The sequence below is a fragment of the Gopherus evgoodei genome, chromosome 7 (assembly GCF_007399415.2).
Source record: "Gopherus evgoodei ecotype Sinaloan lineage chromosome 7, rGopEvg1_v1.p, whole genome shotgun sequence".
NCBI lineage: Eukaryota > Metazoa > Chordata > Testudines > Testudinidae > Gopherus > Gopherus evgoodei.
In genome coordinates this window covers 122,123,772-122,148,637 of record NC_044328.1, presented here as the reverse complement: position 1 = coordinate 122,148,637, position 24,866 = coordinate 122,123,772, and the positions used below count along the sequence as shown (strand labels likewise).

At 45.5% G+C, this 24,866-nt stretch overlaps 1 protein-coding gene across 2 annotated transcripts in view; it reads right to left on the bottom strand.

Moving 5' to 3' along the window:
• Positions 1 to 24,866, bottom strand: part of FRMD4B (FERM domain containing 4B) — a 127,096-nt gene that overhangs the window by 54,865 nt on the left and 47,365 nt on the right. Inside the window, exons 4-7 of one of the 2 annotated variants that reach the window (XM_030568715.1) lie at positions 24,227 to 24,319; positions 18,519 to 18,603; positions 2,192 to 2,248; positions 1,092 to 1,114 (exon numbers count right to left, since the gene is read on the bottom strand). In XM_030568715.1, the coding sequence (XP_030424575.1) occupies positions 1,092 to 1,114; positions 2,192 to 2,248; positions 18,519 to 18,603; positions 24,227 to 24,319 (258 nt within the window). Of the gene's footprint in view, positions 1 to 1,091; positions 1,115 to 2,191; positions 2,249 to 18,518; positions 18,604 to 22,353; positions 22,418 to 24,226; positions 24,320 to 24,866 lie in introns of those variants that run through there. The other variant, XM_030568716.1, reaches the window with a different exon arrangement.

The window sequence follows — 24,866 nt, the reverse complement described above, 5'->3', positions numbered from 1 at the left end:
TAACTTGCTGAGGGTCAGAATTGGGGACAGAACTCTTAGGCCCCAGTCCATCGTTTCAGCCACAAGATCATCTTTTCCTCTCAAGGGCCTGATCTTGAACCATTAAAGTCAATGGGAGTTTTGTGACTGACTTTGATGGAAGGAAGACTGGGCTCTTGGTTAGAAGAACCCGAACTTACTTGACAACTATCCCTTTATTACAAAAGGCTGAAGCAAACCATTGCTGGCTTTTGCAATCTGAAGCAAGCTGTTAGTTACTGCAGGCAAGCAGGTTGCTCAGTATCCTGCATTTACAAAGCATGTCACTTGAAAGCTCTTATAGCAGAAGTGTAAACAAGCCATCCTTCCGATGTGGAAATTCAGCCAGTAGTAAAACATTAACATGACTAAAGCTGACCTTTTGAATTTCTGTTTGTTCAGTGAGCTGTTTCTAATTGAAGGTCTCTTCCCTCAGCTCCTAGAGCTTTTAGTTTTTTCCCATAGGCTGGTAACTGCACCCAAGGAACAGCGTTTAACAGGTAGAAAGTGATTTCAAGAGTAACTGCTGTCTGATTATGCAGCATTAGGTAGCTAAACCCAAGCCACTCCGAGCCTCACACCAGCTACAATACAACTGTCAGGTCAAGTGCATGAAGGGTGAGGCCCCCGCAAGGCAGCTGCAAAAGAAAGAACCGCATTGATCTCCAAAGCAGGCAGCTGACAAGCTCCATCTTTCTGTGCACACATGAGCACTAGGCACAGACAGGGTCCTTAGGAGTTTCACAGACATGGATCCAAGACACAGGACAGTACTGGTCTCTAATGTGAAACGGTGATAGCACTTATTTAGTCCCACCTTCCAGGAACCACAGATTAGATGGTGCGACTAGGATGGTTTGGAACAGAATGTTTGAATCCAGAAGCCATTCACAAAACAATCGCTTCACCATATGAACTCTGGCATGGCAGTGATTTTACTTCTTCGGTTACTGCTCAAGGCTGGATTTTTTTCTTTCCTGCTGATGGTACTAAAATGATTGCTTAAAACACAAAGCAAAGCGAAGAAAGATAGCCATTAAGCACATACATTTTATAAAGAGAAATGTTATTACCTGGAATAGTCACCTTTAGCTTCCTACAATTGAAAAAATAGGGACAAAATTAAAACATGATCTCTTCAAAAGTCTTGAGTATTAACTTTGCTATTCTCAGCACTGTTAATTTTAGCTTTTTGGCTAAATCCTGACTTCAGTTCTAGTCATGCTACCCCAAGGAAGTCACCGGAGTTGCAGGCATATATGGAAGAGAGCAGAATTTGGCCCCTAGCGTTTCCCGGCTGTAGATTATCCACCTGCACCAGTGCTCACGCTGCTCCCAAAACACTGCTGAATTTCACATTCAAACCCCATGTCACTTACTATTGAGAGATATAAACAGAAAGACCCAGCCTCTCTACTTTAATCAGCTACATCCAGCGAAAGGCGAACATTACAAGAAGGTCAGCGGTTGTGATAGGTCAGTGTTCATTCAAGACTAAAACAATCATTCACACAGCCCAAGACAACACAACCCCACCTTGCATTTGTCAATGAAAACTTAGTTAAGCCATTTTTAAAGAAAGAGGTTGTGTTCAATCACAGATTGTACCATAAACAGATTGTAAATCTCATGACAAAAAATAACAAGAACAAGGTTAATGATTTGACATGAAATTAATGGTGAGGAAAATATTTATTTTTACCAAAACAGAGAGAAAAGCAATTAGATTTTTTGGGGTTTTTTTTTAGTCCTCTTGAAGGAAAATTCATATGAATAGTGTAGTAACTTTTAGCTACAGTACTCTATTTCCCTTTCCCCTCCAACATCTCCTGCCATAAAAACAAGCACGTCAATTATTTGTGGCACAGGAGGAAGTGACAAACAGGTTAGAAACCTGCTGTAATATCTACAGACCTGATTGAATCCCTCTGCTCAATGATCTTTCTTACAGAAAAAGGTTACACTTGATTTCCCACTCTCCAACCTGAATTGTTTGAATAGTAAATTCCCTGACTGGCTGTTATAAAATAGCAGCTCCCCAATATGTTTGTAGTGTAAAATAGTGTAAAATGTAGCACAAATGAACCACAAATTGCTGCAAACATGCCTAAGCTTCAAAGTTGTGGGTTATGTTAAAAAGCAACTGCACACACATAAAAAAGGATAATCTTACCTGTAAAATCAGGGCTGCTAATCGGAAGATTGTCTCACTTTCTACCTCAATCTGCCCCTGTTTACATAAAGAGGAAAACATTAACGGGCATATCCTGACTCAGCAGCAAAGGGACACAGCCCAAGCCTACTGAATCTGGGAGGCTGTCACATTACTCTGTACCTCTAGGTCTCACTCAATTGCAGACCATACCACTGCAATCAGGGAAGGGGGGAGGGAAGAATTACCAAGTAAAGTTTTAGTAACTCTGCCATTTGTGGGGTTGATTTTTTTAAGATTAGTTCAAGAAAGTTAATTCTGAAAACAGGATTCAGAGAGAGAAGAGAGGTAGCTGCTATTTGAATGTGTCGGTGGTATAATGAATCACGTCTTTGTCTCTGCAATTTAGAACATCCAGGCCCTATAAGTTTCACCAGACCACTTGGCTGCAATCAGGTCCCAGATATGATATTTCACTGTTTGGTGTGTGTCTTTGTCTCTCTCCCCCCACCCCAGTGAAGCTTCCAGTCACCACTCAGTTTACCTTGTCATTGCATATTTTCTGCATAAATCTTAACTGATTGCAACTAACCCTGTCAGAGCAAAGGGCTCCCGATCCTGCACACCTTAAACGTTAGGAGACATCTGAGTGCACACGGGACGCGGGATTGAGCCAAAGATATGTACGTCTTAAAACATGGCAACTCCTCAGGGCAAGGACCTAGATGGTTATTTGTTTGTAAAGTACCATGGACACCTATACAGCATAACACCATTCAGACTATACTTCCTTTGCCGGATCAGGCCCATCAGAAGAAAAGACACAAAGTAATTATTTTACTATGACGTTCAAAACAATTTCTCAGACTCTTTGCCTCCTAGATGTTCCTTCTTCACCCAACTCAAGGGAAAGAGCCACTTGCCCGCCTGTTACCCAGCACTGTGCCCTGACAACACCACACACCCAGTAACATTAGAGATGTACAGTAGGTGGCCAATGCCAAAACACTGCTTTGGTGAATGCATAAACTCTTGTAGATCCTCCTGGCTACAGCAAGACTGAGCCCCTCCTCAAAGAGTTTACAAGCCAAGACCCTTATCTTGCAAACACTGCACCTTGGCACATGTGAATGGCCCCATTCTCACCTTTGTCAGGCAGATGCATAAATGTTTGCAGGAACAGGGATTTCTATCACATTCCACACCAGCAGTTAGGCATGGCGCAGCACCCGCCCGCTTACAATGGGCTCCTGGGTTAGGGAAATTATCCCCTTGCCACTCATATGAAGGACAGAGTGGGGTCAATGAATTTTCGAACAATAAATATTTTCCTTTTTACAGGGGAGAATATGGAACATGTGACACCTGCGTCTCGTAACTCAAGCCTCAGCACACTCTGAGCCTACTGGGAATGTCAGGAGTTCTGCATGGACGAGGTTAGATGCACTAATGGGATGCCCCTGAGAATTAGAGAGCGCTATCAAGAGTCAAAGTCTGCCTCACATGGCTCACCAGGTTAATGCAGTTTCCAACACATTAGTTTCCATAGCCAACGATACACAAGGAAGTGATGTGACTAGCATCATGTCTAGCTGCCTTTGACTTCGCTCACCCTATAGATCAGATACCCAATTTTGCAGCTCCATGAACTGGAGTACGAGATCGAGCAAGACCTAAATCTACAACCTCTGGGATTGTAATCCAGTGCTTTAACCAGTCGGCCACCACGTCTCACAGAGAGAAAGCCTGAGCCACATTGCTTTACAGTAGCTGAGGCCCACAGAGGCTGAATTCAAAGTGAGCTGGCAAACAATTCACAGTTTTCACAGAAAGGGCATTTGCTGCCGGTGCTGCTACCATTACAAGCCATTCCTCTCTCTCCCTCCCCCACTCCCAGCATGTCTGTCAAGAACATTAGACTACAAGGAATTTCCCCCTTCCAACAGGTGTTGCTACTATGCTACTATCCCTAGGCTGGCCCCAGACTAGAAGCATTCTGTAAAGATGTGTTTTATTCATGCCAAACGTGTCAGAAATAACAGAGAAAAACAAGACAAAGAATTGCACCGTACATTCACTTAGGTATATCTCCATATATATATATATATGGAGATATACCTATCTCATAGAACTGGAAGGGACCCCGCAAGGTCATTGAGTCCAACCCCCTGCCTTCACTAGCAGGACCAAGTACTGATTTTGCCCCAGATCCCTAAGTGGCCCCCTCAAAGACTGAACTCACAAGCCTGAGGGTATGTCTACATCTACAATTTTGCAGCGCTGGTTGTTACAGCTGTATTAGTACAGCTGTATAGGGCCAGCGCTGCAGAGTGGCCACACTTACAGCAACCAGCGCTGCAAGTGGTGTTAGATGTGGCCACACTGCAGCGCTGTTGGGCGGCTTCAAGGGGGGTTCGGGGAACGCGAGAGCAAACCGGGGAAGGAGACCTGCTTCCCCACGGTTTGCTCTCGCGTTCCCCGAACCCCCGAGCAAGCAGGTCTCCTTCCCCGCGGTTTGCTCTCGCGTTCCCCGAACCCCCCTGCAAACCGCGGGGAAGGAGACCTGCTTGCTCGGGGGTTCGGGGAACGCGAGAGCAAACCGCGGGGAAGGAGACCTGCTTGCACGGGGGTTCGGGGAACGCGAGAGCAAACCGCGGGAAAGCAGGTCTCCTTCCCCGGTTTGCTCTCGCGTTCCCCGAACCCCCGAGCAAGCAGGTCTCCTTCCCCGCGGTTTGCAGGGGGGTTCAGGGAACGCGAGAGCAAACCGGGGAAGGAGACCTGCTTGCACGGGGGTTCGGGGAACACGAGAGCAAACCGGGGAAGGAGACCTGCTTCCCCGCGGTTTGCTCTCGCGTTCCCCGAACCCCCCTGCAAACCGCAGGGAAGGAGACCTGCTTGCACGGGGGTTCGGGGAACGCGAGAGCAAACCGGGGAAGGAGACCTGCTTCCCCGCGGTTTGCTCTCGCGTTCCCCGAACCCCCCTGCAAACCGCGGGGAAGGAGACCCGCTTGGGGGGGGGGATTCGGAGAACACCGGAGCAAACTGCGGGGAAGGAGACCTGCTTGATTACCAGAGAGGCTTCCTCAGGTATGCTGGGATACCTGCTTATTCCACGGAGGTCAAGAAAAGCGCTGGTAAGTGTCTACACTTGATTACCAGCGCTGGATCACCAGCGCTGGATCCTCTACACCCGAGACAAAACGGGAGTACGGCCAGCGCTGCAAACAGGGAGTTGCAGCGCTGGTGATGCCCTGCAGATGTGTACACCTCCTAAGTTGCAGCGCTGTAACCCCCTCACCAGCGCTGCAACTTTGTGATGTAGACAAGCCCTGAGTTTAGCAGGCCAAGGCTCAAACCACTGAGCTATCCCTTCAGGCACATTTAATGTGGATTCCAAAGTAAAAAGCAAAGCCTCAGGTCCTGAGCTGCTACTCACCAATGGGTGCTCAGCCCAGCTCAGGATGAGGATGGAGAAGTAGTTTCAAGATCTTTGTGCTCCCCTGACTCTACATCAGACTCGTCCACTAATGCAATTTAGAGTTACCAAAGCCTCAAAAGGGCAGTTACGGCAGGGAATCATGGACTGCAGATAGTCACAACCTCTTTCCCCAGCCCTGGCCCTTTGCAGCAGCCCCAGGGCAGGGGCCTAGGAGCCTTGGCGGTAGGTGTGCCCACAGGAGGCATACCCTGCACTGGATGGGGAAACCACCTTTAGCCTGTGATGTTGCCTCTGTGGTAACTTTGCACCAGGTGAGTAGTGCAAAATGGCTCTGATATAGAGATGATGGACCACATCTTGGGCTAAGCACCCAGCAAAAGCCTAACTCAAATCTTACACCAAAGGTCCTAACCCCTTTCTAGCTAGTCCCAAGGAAAAACTTGCTTTACCATCTGTTTCTGATAAGGGAAAAGCCTCTGGGGAATGCTTCTCCAGCAAGCGCCCATAGTGAGGCTTTTATAATGGCATGCAGAGCCCAAACAGCCCCCCAGGTGAATTAAATCCTCCTGTTACAGAAGGTCTACATTAAGATCCCTTATACAAATGAGACCAGCTGCTCTGGCAGGATGTCTGGCTCATAGGTGTCTACTCTAACTCCGCTAGAGAAAATGTGTCTGGTTATGATCAGTTGTGACTGTCAGAAGAATCTGCACAGTCTGTTGAATAAATTTGCTGTTTAGAAAGAAGTAGGCATACCTACTGGTAGATGAGCGTCGGTGGGTCTCTAAGGGACGTTAAACACAGTGTTACAATACACGTCTGTTAATCATGGCAGAACCCACTTAGTGGTAACCATACCATTAAGGTATACTTAAAAGCATGCATAAGTGTGCCCAGCGGATGGAGCACAGGACTAGAACCCAGGATATCTGGGTTTTATTCCCAGTTCTACCACTGTGAATCACCATGGGCAAGTTACTTACCTTCTATGCCTCAATTTATCCCTCTATAAAATGGGGCTAATACTTGGCTACCTTGGATGGTGTGATGCTTATTGTTTGCACAACTCTTTGAAGATTAAAAGCTAAGTGAAACACATTATTAATAATTATGATTATTATTACACTGATCTTAAATATGTATTTACATGGCTGTAAATAAATATTTTAAGAGGTGCTGGGGACTCTACTATGCACGTTATGACGTTTTCTGATAATTACTATTAACAAACTATAACATGACAACTGAGAGAACAAAGCACCTTAGCCAGGATATTAAGAGGCTGGCATTCAAATCCATTCAATCATGCAACAGGGATTGCTTCAAGTGTAGTTTCAGCCTCCATCCTAAGATTTTGTTGATTCATGTCCCTGCCTCCATATATTGCTTTGCTTGTGAGTTATAATTCGGAGCATGTTATTAATTGTGTTGCTCCCCATATTGATCTATTTTGGACAGAACACTGCAACTAACTTTACAAGCACCATCTTCCTCATTCCTTTCCAGCAGGGCACATTGCTCGTGGAATAGAAACATACTGCACATTCAACACTCAAATCCTAATAGTAAGTTTGATAATTCTGCACACCACAGCGCCATGAAAAAAATGCATCCTGGATAGTTATAAAAATCCCAGTCTATTAAATGGAAGCCAAATTAGAGCTCATAATAGCTGGGGGGAAGTGAATGGACATGACATACTACAGGGCTGGGGAGCATTACAATCATAGAAGGCATAATAGCTTTTCTACAGCCTTGCACCTTGTGCAGACATTTACTCCTGTGCAACAGGAAGTCAGATTCTAAGGTCACGTAAATCAAGCTTTGCTCCACTACCTTCCGTGGAATGGTACCAATTTATATCAGCTGAGGATCTGGCCCAAGCACTCAGAATTACACAGGCCTTAATGGCCATGCAAGGTGCAGGGCAGTGAAGAATCAGACCCTGTGTTTTCAGGGGAGCTGCAGATCTTACTAAACCTTTAAAACAAGGCGATGACATCGCTACCCCGAGATGCTGCAAGCACGTCTCGTGGCCTTGTGTTCCCTAGTCCTTTCAGACTCTTGCATGAGTGCACTGGTACACGAGGAGGCTCCAGGAGCCCCATCTCTCCCTAGGGCCAGCTGTACTCTGGCCTTATCTTTAGGACACAGTGGATTGTTTTTGATTTTTGTTTATTATTTGTCAGAAAGTAGCACCTAGAAATACCACTGTGCTAGCTGCTGTACAAATGGGGGGCAGAGGGGAGAAAGCACATGCCCTGAAGAGCCTAAAATCTAAATAGACAGGGGCACAGAGAGAAGAAGTGACTTACCCAAGGTTACACATCAAGTCAGAGCCAGGGCTTAAAGCTAAGTCTCCTACCACTCATTCCAGCGCCCTAACCACGAGCCCACGCGTGTGGATGGACTCCAATTTATACGTCAACATGTGTTCACTCAAAAGGCTGAGAAGCCTTTCCAACAAAGCCAGGCAGTATTCTGAGTTTGTAACAAATTCCAAACCGGCTGAGCTGCGTGTGATTCCAGGTTCTGCGATCACAGTTCAGCACTGCTCCAGCAATCATAGCAATTTTCCAAACCAAAGGGGAACGACACGCTGATAAAGATTCATTTGCATGTCCTGCAATGGCCAGACCATTTAAGAACACGTTTAGGCAAGTAGGCCAAGGGGCTGGGAGCTAGGTCTGCAGCACGCTCTGAGAACCACCCGTCGAACATGAAGGTTGGATATTTTCCTAGCATTATCCCAACCGGGAATAACGTCACTAGGAAGAGGTTAAGTAGATGGATGTTATTCAGATAACGGCATCTGTTTCTTACACATTTCAGATGTAAATAAGTCTGGCCAGAATCAATGGAGCTGTTCCACGGAGGGGATGGAATTTATATTTTTCAATTAAGATTTGCAGTAGGGACCAATTGTTTCAATAAAAGAGCCAAATTCATCTGCTGGTGTAGCTTTCCAGAAGTCCGTGGGTTTACAGCAGGACTGACTCTGGCCCAACTTGTCCAGGTGGCTTTTGTCAGGCAGAATAATGTTAGACTAATAAAAGGATCTAGCAGCTGTCCATGCTGAGTAGTAAGTACTGTAGAGCAGGAGAGCATCAATATTCACAATGAGTAGTAAAGGCCAAGTCCTGCCTTCTCAGGGCAGAATCTGGGCCCTGATTCATCAAAGAATTTAAGCATGTACTTAATGCTCACTAAAGTCAGCAGGACTTAAGTATGTGCTTAAGTGCTTTGCTGACTAGGGATGGATTTAAGAACATACTAAAAGCAGGCATGGTAAAAATCAACACAAGATTCCTATTGTCACATGTATACAGTACAAGTCAGAGTCCTGTTGAAAATTGTATCAGGAAAGAGGTGGTAATGTGAATAGCTAAGCAAAACTTTGGAGTACAGGCTATTCTGAACTGAAGAGTAGTAAAGAAATGCACCGGAGTTCAGTTACAGAGACACCTAGAAATGGTTTAGACTCAGAGCCAGAGCAAGGTCATGTCTACACTACAAAAATAAGTCAATCTAACTTACATTGGCATACAGCCGCCACAGTAATTCCCTCACTTGTGCATGTTTATGCTTTGTTCCTTGTGTCAGTGATGCGTGTCCTCACCAGGAGTGTTTCCATCGATTATACTGTCTGTGGGGGGGATTGCGGGAAGGCTCTTGAAAGCCAGTCGACATAAGCAACACAGTGTCTACACAGACACCGAGTCAACCTAACTACATCAACCTTGACTCCACACCGCTCGTGAGTCGGTGGAGCTGGGCAGTTACCTTGGAGGGAGAGAAAATTAAGTGTAGACTTTTCCATAGTTAGGTCGACTATTTAGCTGCGTCGTGTCAACCTAACTCTGTAACGCGGACCAGGCCTAAGAAATCAAGACCTGAAATGGCTCAGTCAAAGCAACAGTCTGTGCATGTGGAAGAAAACAAATAAATCAATTACCAATAAATTTCAAAAACTGGCATCTAAATAAGAACCTTACGCCACATTCAAATCTTCCTCCTCCCCTCAAAAAGAGAAACTGGGGTGTTTTTTTAGTATTTACCCCTTACTATAGGCTAGTGATATCCAAGGAAGTGCTCTGTTTGAGTAGCCTCAAGAACGCCAGATAACTACATATATAATTACCCACAATTACTAGGAGAGGGAGAAGAGGGAAAAAGTGAGAGAATTAGAGAGAGAAGGATGGAATTAAAAAGAGGGAGCAGGTGAAAGAGAGAGAGAGATGAGACAAAGAACCACAGCAGGTGTGATAAAGTGTTTCAAGGGAGACAACTGGTTGTACATGGATACAGTGTAAGTGAATGCAGTAACAAGAATGCAGAGCAAGGCCAACCTCTACCTTCTTGCCCATCACCCCCAGTTCCCAAAGCAGACCAGTGCAATGATTTCTGGGATGTCTGACAGCCCAATGGCGAAGTATTAGTCAACGGAAGTCAGATCCTCACATTGTAAACAGCTCTACAACTTTCCTTCTGATAACATCATTCGGGAGCGACAGTCTCAAGCAAGGGAGTGGCTCTAACGATAGAAGGTGTGGTGAGTAGGAACAACCTGTTATCATATAACAAAGGTAGCTAGGGAGGACTAAAGTTGGCCAAGCAAGTGTAACAACTCGCCCTTCCAGGGAGGCTACATTGGACAATGATCAAATGAAGCAAACACTGATAAGAGATGAATACCCAGTAATTGAAAAGAGATACCTAGGGTTCCTATTTTGATCACTGACATTTACATGAACAACTTTATCGGCAGAACTAACAGTGTCACCTAGAGGTAAGATTGCTCCACACATCCCATTATAAGACCCAGTTTTCAGTGGTTTATACCTTTGCCAAAGTTAAATCATTTGGGCTGAAATTTTCCATGCCAGGCATTTGTCTCCACTGATATTTTTGGGGAAAGTTTTAGATCAAACAGTTGAGACCGTTTTGCCCATGGTTTTGTTGAGAAACTCTAGCACCTCTGTGCTGAAGAGTAGAGACTTGAGATTTGTCAGAAGCGCCACCCCAGCATCAGGGATGTGCCTTTTGCCATTTCCCTGAAAATTTGCCCAAACGTGACTAAAACAAAAACAAATTTTTGGCCTAAACAAAGGCCTAAAACAAAAAGACCCCACACACCTCAGTTTACACATGCTCAGCTGAGACTTGTTAGAGTTTGGATGTTACATTCTCCAAAGTCTCTGTCTGCAGTGAGCATGCTCCATCCCCCCACAGCTCCTACATGCTGACCAGACTGGGCACGTGCCATCCCCATGGGTTATGCTTCTTCCTGGAACTGCAGGCCCTAAGAGGAATTTCCCTGCTCCTATCGACCCACCAGCCAGGGGCTGTGAGCAGGGACATTCCCTCCTCTGCATTCAGTGCTCCTGCTTCTGCATGAGGAGGTGGTGCTGGTGGCAGCAGGTTGATTTGAATGTAGGAAGGGCAGGGAGGAGGAAGAGAAGAATAGGAGCAGACAGGAGCGGTGCCAGGGTTTTTGGCATCCTGGGGGGGTGTCCTTCCGCGCTCCCGGTTGTTGGCGGCAATTCTGCAGCGGGGGAGGGGGGGTCCTTCTGCAGCTCCCAGTCTTCGGGGCACTTCGGCGGCGGGTCCCGGAGCGAGTGAAGGACCCGCCGTAGAATTGCCGCCGAAGACCCAGAGCGTGGAAGGACCCCCTCCCTGCCGCCGAATTGCAGCCGAGGGTGGCAAAATGTCCCCCCCCCCAAATCCTAGCGCCCTAGGCAATCACCTAAGTCACCTAAATGGAAGCGCCGGCCCTGGGAATAGGGGGAGATGGACCCCAGTTCTTCATTAGCTGAAGGGTTGAAATCAGTGCAGTGAATCTAAAAGTCCAAACCCTGTTTTTTGGTGGGGTCAATGTGGTTCCACATGATAAGATGTCTGGATTCTGGGAGTTGTGTTTTGTTTTAAAACAGAAAGTTCCATTAACAAAACCTACTTTAAAAGAACATTAAGGTTGTAAAGTTAAGCACTCAAAAAAGTCAGGAGATACCAGAATCCAGAAGACAGGGGGAACTTACTAATGGCACTGACAGACACTCCGCAAGTCCCTTCATTATCGAGAGCTCTAGTTGCACATATTGCACTCGATCCAACTGGTGGAGAGCAGATTGGTTTGTTTTGGAGATCCTGTAATTATTTAATTACATGGCGTGGTGCACAGGTTTTCTTCATTAATGTACAAAGCAGAGGTGTACAGAATACCAGGTGCAGTGAAACTGCTAAGTCCTGCTCAATTGAGGGGGCAGGAGCCATAGAAAGCATGCACAGCGTGAAGCCCCAGTGCACCACCGAGAGCCACTCCACGGAAGCTTCTTCATGGCTGAGTGCAGGGGTTGGATAGCCGCTCAGAAGCTAATGCAACCCTGAGACTGAAGTAGCTGCCACTGACTGGGTAGGTGCTGTCCATCAGCTGCTGAAGTAGGGATAGAGAACGTCTCAGATCTCTTTCCTGGCAGTGATCCCCGGTGTCCATATCAGTGGCTCAGGCCTACCTCAGCTGAGATGCCTAAAACTCACGACTGTCAGGCTTTGGTTAGCCAAGTGGTGAGCTGAGACTTCAGAACTTCCTGCTAAACTCCATTCACTTTGTTACATCCTCCATCTGCCCCAATCCACTCTGCCCTGTTCACTTGCTGTGTCCAATCTGACATTTAGATTCAGATCTCTGGGGACAGGGACTCTTTCCTTTGTTATTCATCCATATAGCACTTAGCACTGCCTACCATTCAGTTGTCCATGCGCTAACTGGCAGTGGACATTGAGCTACTCCAAACTCCAGGCACAATATGAAGGAAGGGGCAGACTGCAAGACCAGGCTTGGTGCAAGACCAGGCTTAGCTACATGGCAGGTTATTAGATCACTCAGAAGTGAATGGGACATGAGCTGCATTGATGTCCAGGAAAAAAAAAAAAAAGCAGCACCTCATCAGAGAGAGGTGGGGAAGGGAGCCTAGAGTACTAGTTATAAAAGCCTGAAGTACCAGTACTCACGCATGCGCCAGTGATAAGGAAAGACTCCTTTAGCACATCTCAGTGGCACAGTTCAGTTCACCTTAAATGGGGTTTTATTTGCATTGTTTGTCTTGCATGGTTCATGGGGAAAACAAAGTCAGGTGGACAGCACTGTAAACATGGAATGAATTGTGCAGGCTAGTATGTAGGAGGAGTTTTTTCTTTAGGTGTGCAACTTGGTATTACTTGCTGCAAGGACCTTACATAACATGCATTGCACAAGCACAGATGGTGCTGAAAGACAGGTCAGGGATGAAATTAAGAAGCAAGCCTTTGCTGCTGAAGTACCTGTGGTCAAGATGGGGCAGCAAGAGTGTGAAAGTAAACATGGTTAATTGGCCAAGCGAAGCCAGATGAAATGCTCAACTCAGGGCATTTCTCTATTTGTCTGTAGCACAGCAGCTTTGGAACAATCAATTCCAAACTCTCGGGGAACATTCTAGTCATCAATGGGCAAAAGGCTATTGCTATTGCTGCAAATCGGAACACCAGAAAAATCAGGGCCTCAGCCTGACTGGTGCAGAAGACTCACTCTGCTGCTCACTCATATCAGAGGCAGCAGCTTAACCTGCTGCGGGAGAAGACTCACTCTTCTGCCCACACATATCAGAGGCAGCAGCTTAACCTGCTGTGGAGAAGAATGGCTGTGGCCTGGACTCTAACAGAAACAGGAGAGGCGCAGAAAGAGAGCTTGTAAAGAGGGGACTGGCAGGGCTGGGGAAGTGCAGAGTGTGAAGGGGAAATGGGGACCCGGATGGGGAGGAGGCAAGAGTGCGGATGGAGACAGTGTAGCAGGGACCAGAGAGATAGGGTCAAAAGTGGAGGAAGCAGGGACCAGAGGGGGGAAGTGGTGTCTGAGAGGCAAAGCAGGATCCACAAGGGGCAGGGGGAAGACAGGGAGTAGGGAATAGAGGGGCCACACAGACACCCTGGAATAGGTGACGGGTGACTTGGAGGTGGTGGGGGGGGTGACATGGTCACACTGGCATGTAGCAGAGAGTGTGAATGGGGGGGGCACCCAGAGCCCCTGCTGTGCCTTGGGGAGGGAAGAGACAAATGGGATGCATACGGATCCTGTGGCATGGAAGTGTGGAGAATGGGGAACAACTGCATAGGGGGCGGGGTCCATGGGGGGCAGGAAGCCATTGGCACAAGGGAGGTGGGAGGGGTTGCAGGGAGTCCTTGAAATAGAAGAGGATGGGAGGGTGGCACACAGGGACCTGGTGGGGCGGGGGAAATAGAGGGATGCAAGGAGCCCCTGGCGTGCGCAATACACTTGGCCAACCGAAGTTACAAAGAGTGCGACCCCCTAGTCAATCATACACTTACTATGGGGATCATATGTCTGACTGGCTGCCCAGCTTCCTCTGTGGAAAGGGGTCACAGGCTCGGAACTCCAAAGGGAGAAAGAGCTCGAGGAGAGAAGTTATGTAGAGCACAGTTGTTTTCTGGTCCATGGGGGCTGGTTGTTCACCAGTAAGTGCAGCCTGGAGCAAAAGGACTGTCCAGACTCTCCAGGGACAGCAGGGTCACCTTGCACAGTGACCCAGGGCTCCGTTAAAGTGCATCAGGCACCGCACCCTGCTAGGGCGGCTGGAGATGCTGGTCTAGTAGATTCTGCCACTTTTACTCACACCAAGTAGCACCTTACGCTGTGAGCCAGCCCACTGAAATCCAAATGACCCCTTGTGGAGTGAAGTGCTCCTGAACGGGAATAAGTATCAGAATCTGGCCCCGAGATACTGAAGGCATTGATCTCCCTTCCCCTATATTAAAATTCCCCTTGTATTGGAGGAGGAAAAGCATGGAAACTGAATCAGAGCACTGGACCTAAACTACAGACGAGCTTCAGAAAAACTGCCCCATAGACACAAAAGGACTAAATTCTACGGAGCGCTTCTTACATGAAAAGCATGACGCCAATGAATTTTTTTTAATAATTACATAATTAGGTAGCACTTTCAGCCTGCAGGATTCTACGGTACTTTACAAGCCATGGGGAAAAGTCGTCCTAGATAGTGGACTGGCACAAGGCCTAGATCACATTTAAGTATGACTTGGTCCCTCAAAGTAGGACTTGGCTGTTGCTTAAGCCTTGCACCAGCCCTTGGCACAAGGGTGAATTTCACCCCACGTGGATACAGTACCACTGAAACGTGCACCAACACACGGCCCACTCTGCAACTGCACATACCCATCCAGCTAGGCTCTGAGTCAGGAACGCATCAGTATTCAGGAAAGAACGTGTGCTTTAGAGTTCAGCATTTGCCTAAATCCCATTAAAGTGACCGGAAGTTAAGCACACACTTTAAGCTAAAGACAGGCGCAAGTGCTTTCCTGAACTGGAGCTTTTTTTAAAGTTTCTCTCTGTTTTTTAAACAGTGAAATGTGAAAGAACATGGAGAACAATCCTGTGAAAATAATTAAGATGCTATTTTAAGCCATCTTTATCAACCCATCCAGGTTTCCATTCTTCCCTCACACCTTCCTGGTCTGATCACAGACCTTTTGAACTGCGTTCCTGTCCTACAATGGAGCTTCATGTAAAGATCTAGGGTAGGATACGGCCTTTAATATCTCATCATTCAGGTAAACAGAGTGCACAGGTGCATTACGAAGATCCCTGCATCATGTGCTTCATGGATAGGTTGTTGCTTTTAAAGACATTGGGGCTTCTTACGACATGCAATATGAGTGGAGCAGAAAAAACAAAACAAAAACAAGAACAAAACAACAAACCCACACAACAAGTCTAAACTTCCCTACCTGGATTAACTACTGGGAAATACCAGAGAACATCTGATCTGTCATTAATGACTAGCAGTAGGTTGCTTCACTGAAGTTGGGAATGTGGTTATATTTTATGGCTGACACTGCGCTTTACTCGGACTGCGTCTCCTTGCCCTGAAGCACAAACGAAAGTGACTACAATGTTTATTGAGTTACTGTGGTTTTTAAATATGTTTGAGGTATCCGTCGTTTCATCTGCAGTCCAGTTCTTAAATGAGTGTTAATTCAACACAAACGTAAACTGCATTTTTGATCATCTATAACAAACTGAAATCTCATATAATTGTGATCAGATGTTCCCCAAATGGCATTAAATAACCAGAAAATAACTCATTTTAGTGTTAAAAGGCAATGGGCCAAATTTATCCCTAGGGTAAATCCACTGACTTCAATGGAGCTATGCCAAAGATGAATTTGACTCAAGTTTCCAGCCACCCTTCAGCTTTTCCACCCACACACAACTGATTGCCCACTTTTATACATACCATCAGCCCTTTCACACATGCAAATCCCATATATTTGTGGCTTTATCTAAATCATTAGGAATATTCAATTTTCCCACAAGAATTGTTGCAAATCGCATTACTGCCACGAACAGAGAAGTGTACGCATAAATACTAATAATCAAGCCCAAGATGTTAACATTTATAATGCAGCAGCCAGGTGGAGCCCTACTGTGCTTGGTGCTGTGAAAACAGTGACAGTCCCTGCCCCGAAGAGCTTGCAATCAAAAAGAAGCGATTTATTGAGGTGAGTTAGGGGGATGGTATTGTAGCGCATGGTGTAACATGTTCCCAACACGACAAGCAGAGATAGCTGAACCCACCGATATTCAGGCTTGCGCTGCCGAGTTCAGAAAAGCTCGACCCCAATCTTGTTCTCTTGGGACAGGATCCTGCAGTGTAAGGATCTTTCGGGATGGTACCCCAATGTAAAGCCAAGTGAAGACACTTAGGTGATAGCGCTGCAGTATTGTCTTCAAACCCCAATTGACATAGTTGCTGTTCCTTCTGATTTCTTGCCAGACTGTACACTCAATGTGATTAGCAAGCGAAGATAAAACTGTTCCCCTGGACTGCTGCTGTCCTGCCTGTGTGGCATCAGTTTTAACCAGCATGGCTAAGAGGCAACCAGTCTGCTCTGTTTTTTTAATGATGTATATACAGAGATAAATGTCTTTGCTCAGCATTCATTTCCCCAGCTTGGAATGAGAAGTCATACAAAGAGAAGGGCTGTCTGGTGTTACTGTACTTGGTTAGTATCCCAGTGCTGCTCTGAAACTTTTCTTTATAGCACACCTCCTTTCTGAATTTTAAGCCAATTTCCCTCTCCTTACGCTTCCTATAGAAACTGTACACTAGGGAAAACTATTTCTCTCATCTTCTGGCAGTTGTGCTGTGCAAAATCAGGCAGCTGGCACTTTGTACGCTAATACCAATTAAAGCACAGGCCTAGTGAAATAAAAAAGGCTCTCATTCAGTGACACACAAAGTGTTGAAATAAATCACTGCATGATACACAATGTTTATTCCAGCACTTTGTACATGATCATCAGTTTCAATATTATACAACTATGCTATGTGAATAATCATATTAATCAGGGCCAGATGCGAGTCTTCCTGGCTAGATGACATATATGTTTATATATGGAGTATTTTTTCCCTGTGTCTTTTATACTGCATACACATAAATACACACACATACTTACTAGACAACCAAATGTTTTGATGTTACTAGCATTTAATTTCTACCAACATCCAAGACACTTACTTGAGAGGACAAATAGACTGAACTTGAGACCCATCGGCTATTAAGCTCGGCCAATGAGGTCCAGGACTCTTAACAGATGTTAACCTTTTTTTTAACACACACACTTTTGGGGGGCTGAGGGGTGGGAAGCAGTGTTCCATTTTCCTCTCTCACTCAGAAACAAATTCCTATACAAGTGAGATCCACATTCTTGCCATTAAATATTCTGTGTGAGGTTTCCACCCAGCCAGAAATACCAGCTCTTGATCTACAACCCTTTAAAATGTGATGTGTGTGAATGCTAGCAAACAATGGAGTTTTACAGGGATGAATTAGAACTAATACATGGACTCACTACACCAGTTAGTGAAAGAGCAGATTATTCTGTTTCTCTCTAATACCTGTCAGAATTGAGTTCCACACTCCCCGCGCTTCACAACTAGGCAGGTTGCATGAAAAACAGCAGAAGTGCCAGCTGCTTGACTTTACAGCACCAGAAAAATCACAGCAACATTAGGCACTGTTGCACTGGAGTTTATTGAAACATGGTTCCTGTTACAGCAAAGGTTTGGCAGACTGGCATAGGTAAGGGTTTGATATGCCCATGCAATCCTCATTTAGGATTAGGGAGATTCCCCTTCCTCTGGAGAGCTAATTTATACTGTTTAAAACATGGTAGCATGACATGACATTCCAGTGTGAATTTTTGAATTTTCTATGTTAACTTCCTAACCAGAAAGTGAGTGAGTGTGTGCGTGTACATATATAGACGTGTACATAAACTTGTGTGTGTGTGTGTATTATATATATATATATATATATATATATATATATATATATATATATATATATATTCTCTTTGTTCTTGACTTTATGGAGTACCTTCAGGGAAAGAAATGACCACATTCAAATGAATGTGTCTTGCACACAGAGCCATATGCTCCCCTTGATCTTGATGCAGAGCTATGGCTGAGATTAATGAAGAACTAAGATAGACACTTGCATTAGCCATTCAATATTACATGTATGGGGGAAGCGCATGTATAATGTCACTTATTGCTGAGGGCTAGCTGCGAAATTCTGATCCAGATTTCAAACAGATATTTGGATGTGGGATTTTGGTTTAGCCAGACGACTGTGAAAATCGCATCCTGAAACCATCGCTGTCCCATTCATCCACATACCTGAAGTTGGAGGAGCGTTTAGATTTGAATCCTTCAATATACTCTAGAAATATGATTTCATTAATACCCAATTTATCAGCCAGTCTAGTGATGGGCTCTAATACCTGAAAATGCATAATAATGGGTAAAGGTTTCAAAAGACATCACACGTTACCTTGTGCACACAAGATTTTGCATTCAGAAAAAAGAGTTCCACTGTGTTTTTGTCCTTCAGAAAGGAGATGCTTTCAATGTAAAACCTGAAAAAAAAAAAGAACAAAGCGACTTAATTTTCTAACTCAGGTTCTGTTCCCCTCCCATGTCATTCTGATTTCCTCATTTTTTGTTCCCCCGCAGCACAGATGGTTCAGAGGCACTATTACTTATTGCATTTAATTTCCTGCCTGTTAGTAGGGAACAAGCAGAAAGACCTGAGGAGAGATAGTGAAAAGGGAATGACAAACACCCTGTTAAACAGATAAGAGCAATTTGACAACTTTTCATCTCTTTTGAAAACCCTGTCAGATTTCAAAGGGGCAAGTCATCCTCTTAAGCAGAGGAAAGAAACCCTGAAATTGGAAAAGGGTAATGCAAACTCTGTGTTACAACTTGACAAAGCCAATGCAAAATCCACCATGGCAGAGGGATTAGTGCTAGCGTGGAAGGTTGGAGGATGCGTGACTTTGGAATCACATCAGGTCCAGGAACTCATGGGAGTTCTAGTTCCAATACTTTGCACAGAGAACCCGCCTCTCTGCACTGTTCTAGATTTCCCCTTGCCTCTCAAACAAGGGCCAGTTCAGGAGTATGTTGTCTCAGATCTCCCTGTCCATAGGTACATACAGTCTTCCTCCATGGGGCTCTGGGGGCAAGCCATAGACAGGACTCAGCAAGGTTGCTCAGAACAAACTAGAATCTCCACTGGAAATAATACAAGCTTGGAATGCTGCTTCCTGGCTCTATCTCCACCTGCCAGCCATACCACCCCCACCCTGAACCAGTATGGTGGGAACCCATGTGGAGGAATCATAGAATATCAGGGTTGGAAGGGACCTCAGGAAGTCATCTAGTCCAATCCCCTGCTCAAAGCAGGAAAATCCTCAACTAAATAATCCCAGCCAGGGCTTTGTCGAGCCTGACCTTAAAAACCTCCAAGGAAGGACATTCCACCACCTCCTTAGGTAACCTATTCCAGTGCTTCACCACCCTCCTAGTGAAATAGTGTTTCCTAATATCCAACCTAGACCTTCCCCAGGGCAGCTTGAGACCATTACTCCTTGTTCTGTCATCTGGAGGAGGTGCTGTTGGCTCCAGGACTGGGGAAGCATTTGGCACAGTGGTTGTTCTCCTCCCATGCTCCTCCCTGATTGCATTTTGCTAGCACTCAGGTGCGTTAGCAGCCTTCCATACTGTGCACTGGAGGGCTGCAAAGGGCCCTAAACGTTTATCAGTGCTGAGAAGTGTCTGTAAGTAGCAGGGCCGGCTCCAGGCACCAGCGCAGGAAGCAGGTGCTTGGGGTGGCCAACAGAAAGGGGTGGCATGTCTGGGTCTTCGGTGGCAATTCAGTAGTGGGTCCCTTAGTCCCTCTTGGAGGGAAGGACCCGCTGCCAAACTGCTGCTGAAGAATGAAGTGGTGGCAGTAGAGCTGCCGCTGAAGTGCCGCCAATTGCGGCACACCCCGCAGCTTGGGGTGGCAAAAACGCTGGAGCCAGCCCTGGTAAGTAGGCATCCTGTGGGATTACTATGGAGATGATCAGGGCTGTCACATGGGACCCTGAGGTTCAGTTGCCAGCATGTGGAGTTTAAGAGGGTAGAGGCACACTCATGTCACCTGACCTCTCTCTAAACATGAAAAACCCAACACTGAACCCTTCTGATCCAGTGTATCTTCTTCCCACAAGGGGCAGTTCCCTCTGTTCACCAGCCTTTCAGAAGCCCCATTTTGTCTGACTAAATATAACAGGTGCAAGGGCATCTGTTTACAGCATGGCCAAGCTGCAGAGCTCTTGACAGCTCTTAGGACTGCTTAGGAATGTGGCGTCCTCTAAAGGAAAGAGTGTTTTCTTATTTGCAAAGGCTCACAACCAGGAAGCGCTTGCCTGATTTGCTAAGGGAATTCTTTACACATGGTGATTCCAAAGGCTTTGTCTGAAGCGTCTGCACTTTCCTCCATGCAGCCCCTTATGCTTTGAACCATCCTTCCTTCTCTTTGAGTGCCGAACAACCTCTCCATATACTATCAAAACCCTCCTGAAATCACGTTTCCTCTCTGAAGCCTTGCTCCGCTGGCCTCTCCTCGACATGCTCGTCATTGTGAGCTTGCACCATTACTGCCTGTATTGTCATGGACAAGCTGAGGGACCTCTGCTCTCTACTGGCTGTATAGCAGTACTGATTCTGACATGTCATAGTCTGAAACAAATTCTTCTTTAGCTCAAGTACAAGGGGGCTGTACTGCTGTTTAGGGTAGGGTGACCAGACAGGAAATGTGAAAAATCGGGACGGGGGTGGGGGGTAATAGGAGCCTATACAAGAAAAAGACCCAAAAATCAGAACTGTCCCTATAAAATTGGGTCATCTGGTCACCCTAGTTTAGGGAAGATCTGAGCTCTGGCCTCACTGCCACTCTGCAGACACTAGCGGCCACAATGTGATAACGGTCACATTCTTAGATGGCGAGGGCTTGCTACCGTGTCATATTTACTTGGATTTAAATTACCAGAAAAGAACGCATGGTCCAGGCTCTAATCAGTTAAAAATACAAAACCGGTAGCAAATCTCACAGCAACACACCAGCCCTCAAAAACATATCCTGAAACTAAATCCCATGCCTCTTGGATTACGAAGGGACACCCATCTTCTAATCCCTCCATCTAAGCACACGGTATTTTCTATGGCTAGATGGGCAGGGATCACACCCCAGACACTGACCTCAGCTACCTGGGCATCTGTAGTAATTCCAGTAAATACAACTGAGTTATTTCAGAATTACACTGGCATAAATGAGATCAGCGTCTGGACCACATAATACTTTATGCACATACACAAAGCCAAGCACCTTGCTGTCACTCTCTAGAAATACTAAATAATAAAAATGACAAGTTCTATAAGTTGCTTTTGCTGTGTGCTTTTCCCCTAATGCTCACTTGGGATATTACACTAAACAGCACCAAGACTATAAACGTTACACACAAAACGGTGCCTAGACAATGAACATCTATAATTCTGGAAGCACTCATCTCTCAAAGCAAGATAACACAGCTCTGTAAAGCCTTTTTTTTAGCTACATTGCTGCAAGGTATGAACAGTTCACTATCAATGCATGGGCTTCTCAGAATGATGGAACATTTGGGGCCCCACTGTCCAGTGAGTCCCCTAATGCAGGTCGGTGGTGTAGCAGGGTGGCTGATTCCTGAGCACCTCCTTGTGGCCAGAGGTCACTCTGCTGTGCCCTGGTGCCAATTTCTCCCCTCTTCTGGGCCCCTTCATAACTCCCAGTCCACAGGTAATCAAAACATTCCCTTCCTGGGGCCCCATTTCTGGAGTCCTTACATACTGGGCCTCCAGGCCCCACACCCAGTTCAGTCTCTCTCTCTCTCGACAACATAGGAAGAACAAGGCCTTGCCCCGAAAAGCCGGCAGTGTAAATGCTGAAGTTGACAGACAAAGGAAGCTATACAAAAGCCCAGGAACAGGGACGATGCTAATTTCCTCTGGCAAAAGGTGTTAAAAAGCGTTGGGGGGAAAGAAGGCATATTGCGCAAAAGGCTAATGTTCACATTTGCTCTTTATCCCTCAAGTAAATCTCCTTGACCCCTTCCATCAGTTATTTTGTGTTTACGAAATGGCTCTTCCTCGCTCCTGTTTTAAAACCAAGCAGGCACAAGGCTTGTTTAAACCCAAAACCACGAGGCGTTAAACTGGCAGGTGTGCAGTAAGAAGCACCGGCACCATTTCTACCTCAGTTCTGGTCCGAGGCAGAATTCTGAGGCCACATGGCCCACACAGACCTGTGTTGTGCCAAGCAGGAGCGCCGCATTCTCTCCCTGCCTCTGCCTTTCCACTGAAGTTGTGTGCACGCAGTGCTGTACCTAACCTTTCTCATAGACTCATAGACTTTAAGGTCAGAAGGGACCATTATGGTCATCTAATCTGACCTCCTGCACAATGCAGACCACAGAATTTTACCCACTCATTCCTGTAACAAACCCTTAACCTATGTCTGAGTTATTGAAGTCCTTGAATCGTGGTTTAAAGACCTCAAGGTGCAGAAAATCCTCCAGCAAGTGACCCGTGCCCCACGCTGCAGAGGAAGGCGAAAAACCTCCAGGGCCTCTGCCAATCTTTTGACTGCTCGCATCTGAGTTTAATTAAAGAATAGACGATGACAAGGCACATGTGTTAGGGAGAGATAAGCGTGTGGGCGCTAACCACCCAAGGCATGTGCCAGGGTGTGAGAACCCACTGTTGCTCACACGTCAGAACTATAAGCAGATCTTAAAGGCACTATTAGAATATATATTTTCTGTAGCGCTAAATAATTTGTGTATTGTATCCTCCTCTTTTCTTTCTAAAGGCCTCTCCATGCATTATCTACTTGCTTGTTTTAAAATAGTTTATTTAAGCTTTTATGCCCCTAAAATGCAAATTCTACCCCAAAGTGCTTGGGCTTAAAATTAGCTTCCAGCAGCTTCTCCTCCCAAGTCAACTCTTTCTCTCTGTATTAACTCTTTCAGTGCTTTCCAATCGCTCATCTTGTAAGGAATACTTAACAGGTCCTGGCCTAGATCTTCCCTCCCAGCCAAGCTGTGCACAGCACAGCTCAGGAAGCAGGTGTGGAAAGGTGGCTTTAAGATACCTTTGCCCTGCCCCACCCCTCCCACTCCTGAACTGGCTGTTCGCAGTTTCAGTTCTCTGATGGAAGCCAGGGCAGCCCGAGGTCAGTGGATCTCTGCAAGGGCACAGGGTCCTGGCCACATGGAACAGAGCGCTTTACTTTTCATGAAAGAATAGGGAAGGTTAGTCATGTGACCAATTTGATGGCCAAGTCAGTGACAGTATTTCTGCTCTGTTGCCATGTAAGTGACTGAAGTTCAATACATAGATTCAGTTTCGCATTTCCTGGCCAGAGGCACTGAATGTTCAGGAGGGACGAAGGGCCCGTAATAAATATATTTAAAGGGAAAAACTTAGTTTAGGTTTTGTTTTTAAAAAATGGGGGAAGCTACAAAATCTAACAAGAAGAAAAGCATTTTCAGTGAACACCAGGTACTGTTGATCTTGAACCTACTATGGCCTAAATACAGACAGCGCAGCCTTGTGGTGCCTACTTACCCATGCTACACAAATCACTGTTCTCTCAGAGTGCCTTACAAATATTTTTTAACAAAAACTCAGCAACAATCTAGCAAGAAGTTGTGTCATATTAGAACTGGAGAGTGGAAAAGATCAGCCTCATTTCATTTTCCAGACTGACTAAAATGGAAAATACTAGCAGCCAGCACAAATCGGGAAAAGTAAATTTAATTGTTAAGAATTAGTAAATTAACTAATCAAAGTTATTAATAGCAATTCAGGCAAGGAAGCTTTTTAAGTATACGATTCTTTAAAAGAAAATCTTGACAATGGAAGTTTAATTTAATAAAATATTGTTTTGATTTAAAAAGGGAACAACCAAATTTCCAAAGTATCTCATCGCTAACCAGCATTTATCCAGGAGTTAATTGCTTTTTAAAAACACATATGGCTTTGACTTTTATTTCCTCTATCAAATTAATTATCCTCTATCAAATTAATTATCAATCCTTTGAAACAAAAAGTTATAAATACACCAAACCTATAATGTTTGGTATATATAGAAACATATAGAAAACAATTACTTACCTAACTGCAAAGTACAAAGTTGCTGGACCTGGTTTCTTGGGCAAGTCATGATCCAGAACTCTGTGATCTAACTGCAGCCATATATTCTGGCCTCTGTAGGAACAAATGGGGAGTGGGAGGTGGAGGGGATATGGGGGGAGAGGAACAGGTTCCATTAATAATACTGAAACAGATTCCCTTCAGCACGTGCATTTGCTCAAACCAACACTTTTAAAAGAGCAGGACTGAGAAATCCTGTTCACACTAAAGTCTGGGACAAAACTTTCAACTCTTCAATCGAGGCAGGATTTGGCCAAATGTCTGTTTAGTTACTAGCCCTTTCAGACATTGATATACGTCACACTCAGGACTCTGAAGAAACCAAGGGCACCCCCATTCCTAAAATGTCACATGAAGATCAGACATGAAGTTTAGAACTAATACATCTCCCCTCCACATTAAGGCAAGATCCTGCCCAGCTGTTGCGAATTGGAGCAGCTCCATTGACTTCGAAGTAGCCATTCCAATTTACACCAGCTGAGGATCTGGCCTGTAGTCCAAGGGTGGGTGCTCTTTACAGCAGAAAGATGCTGGTTCCATAATCACTGTGTCTGCGATGAGATTGCAGCACGTTGTGCTGTCATTTCCCAGCACCTACTGA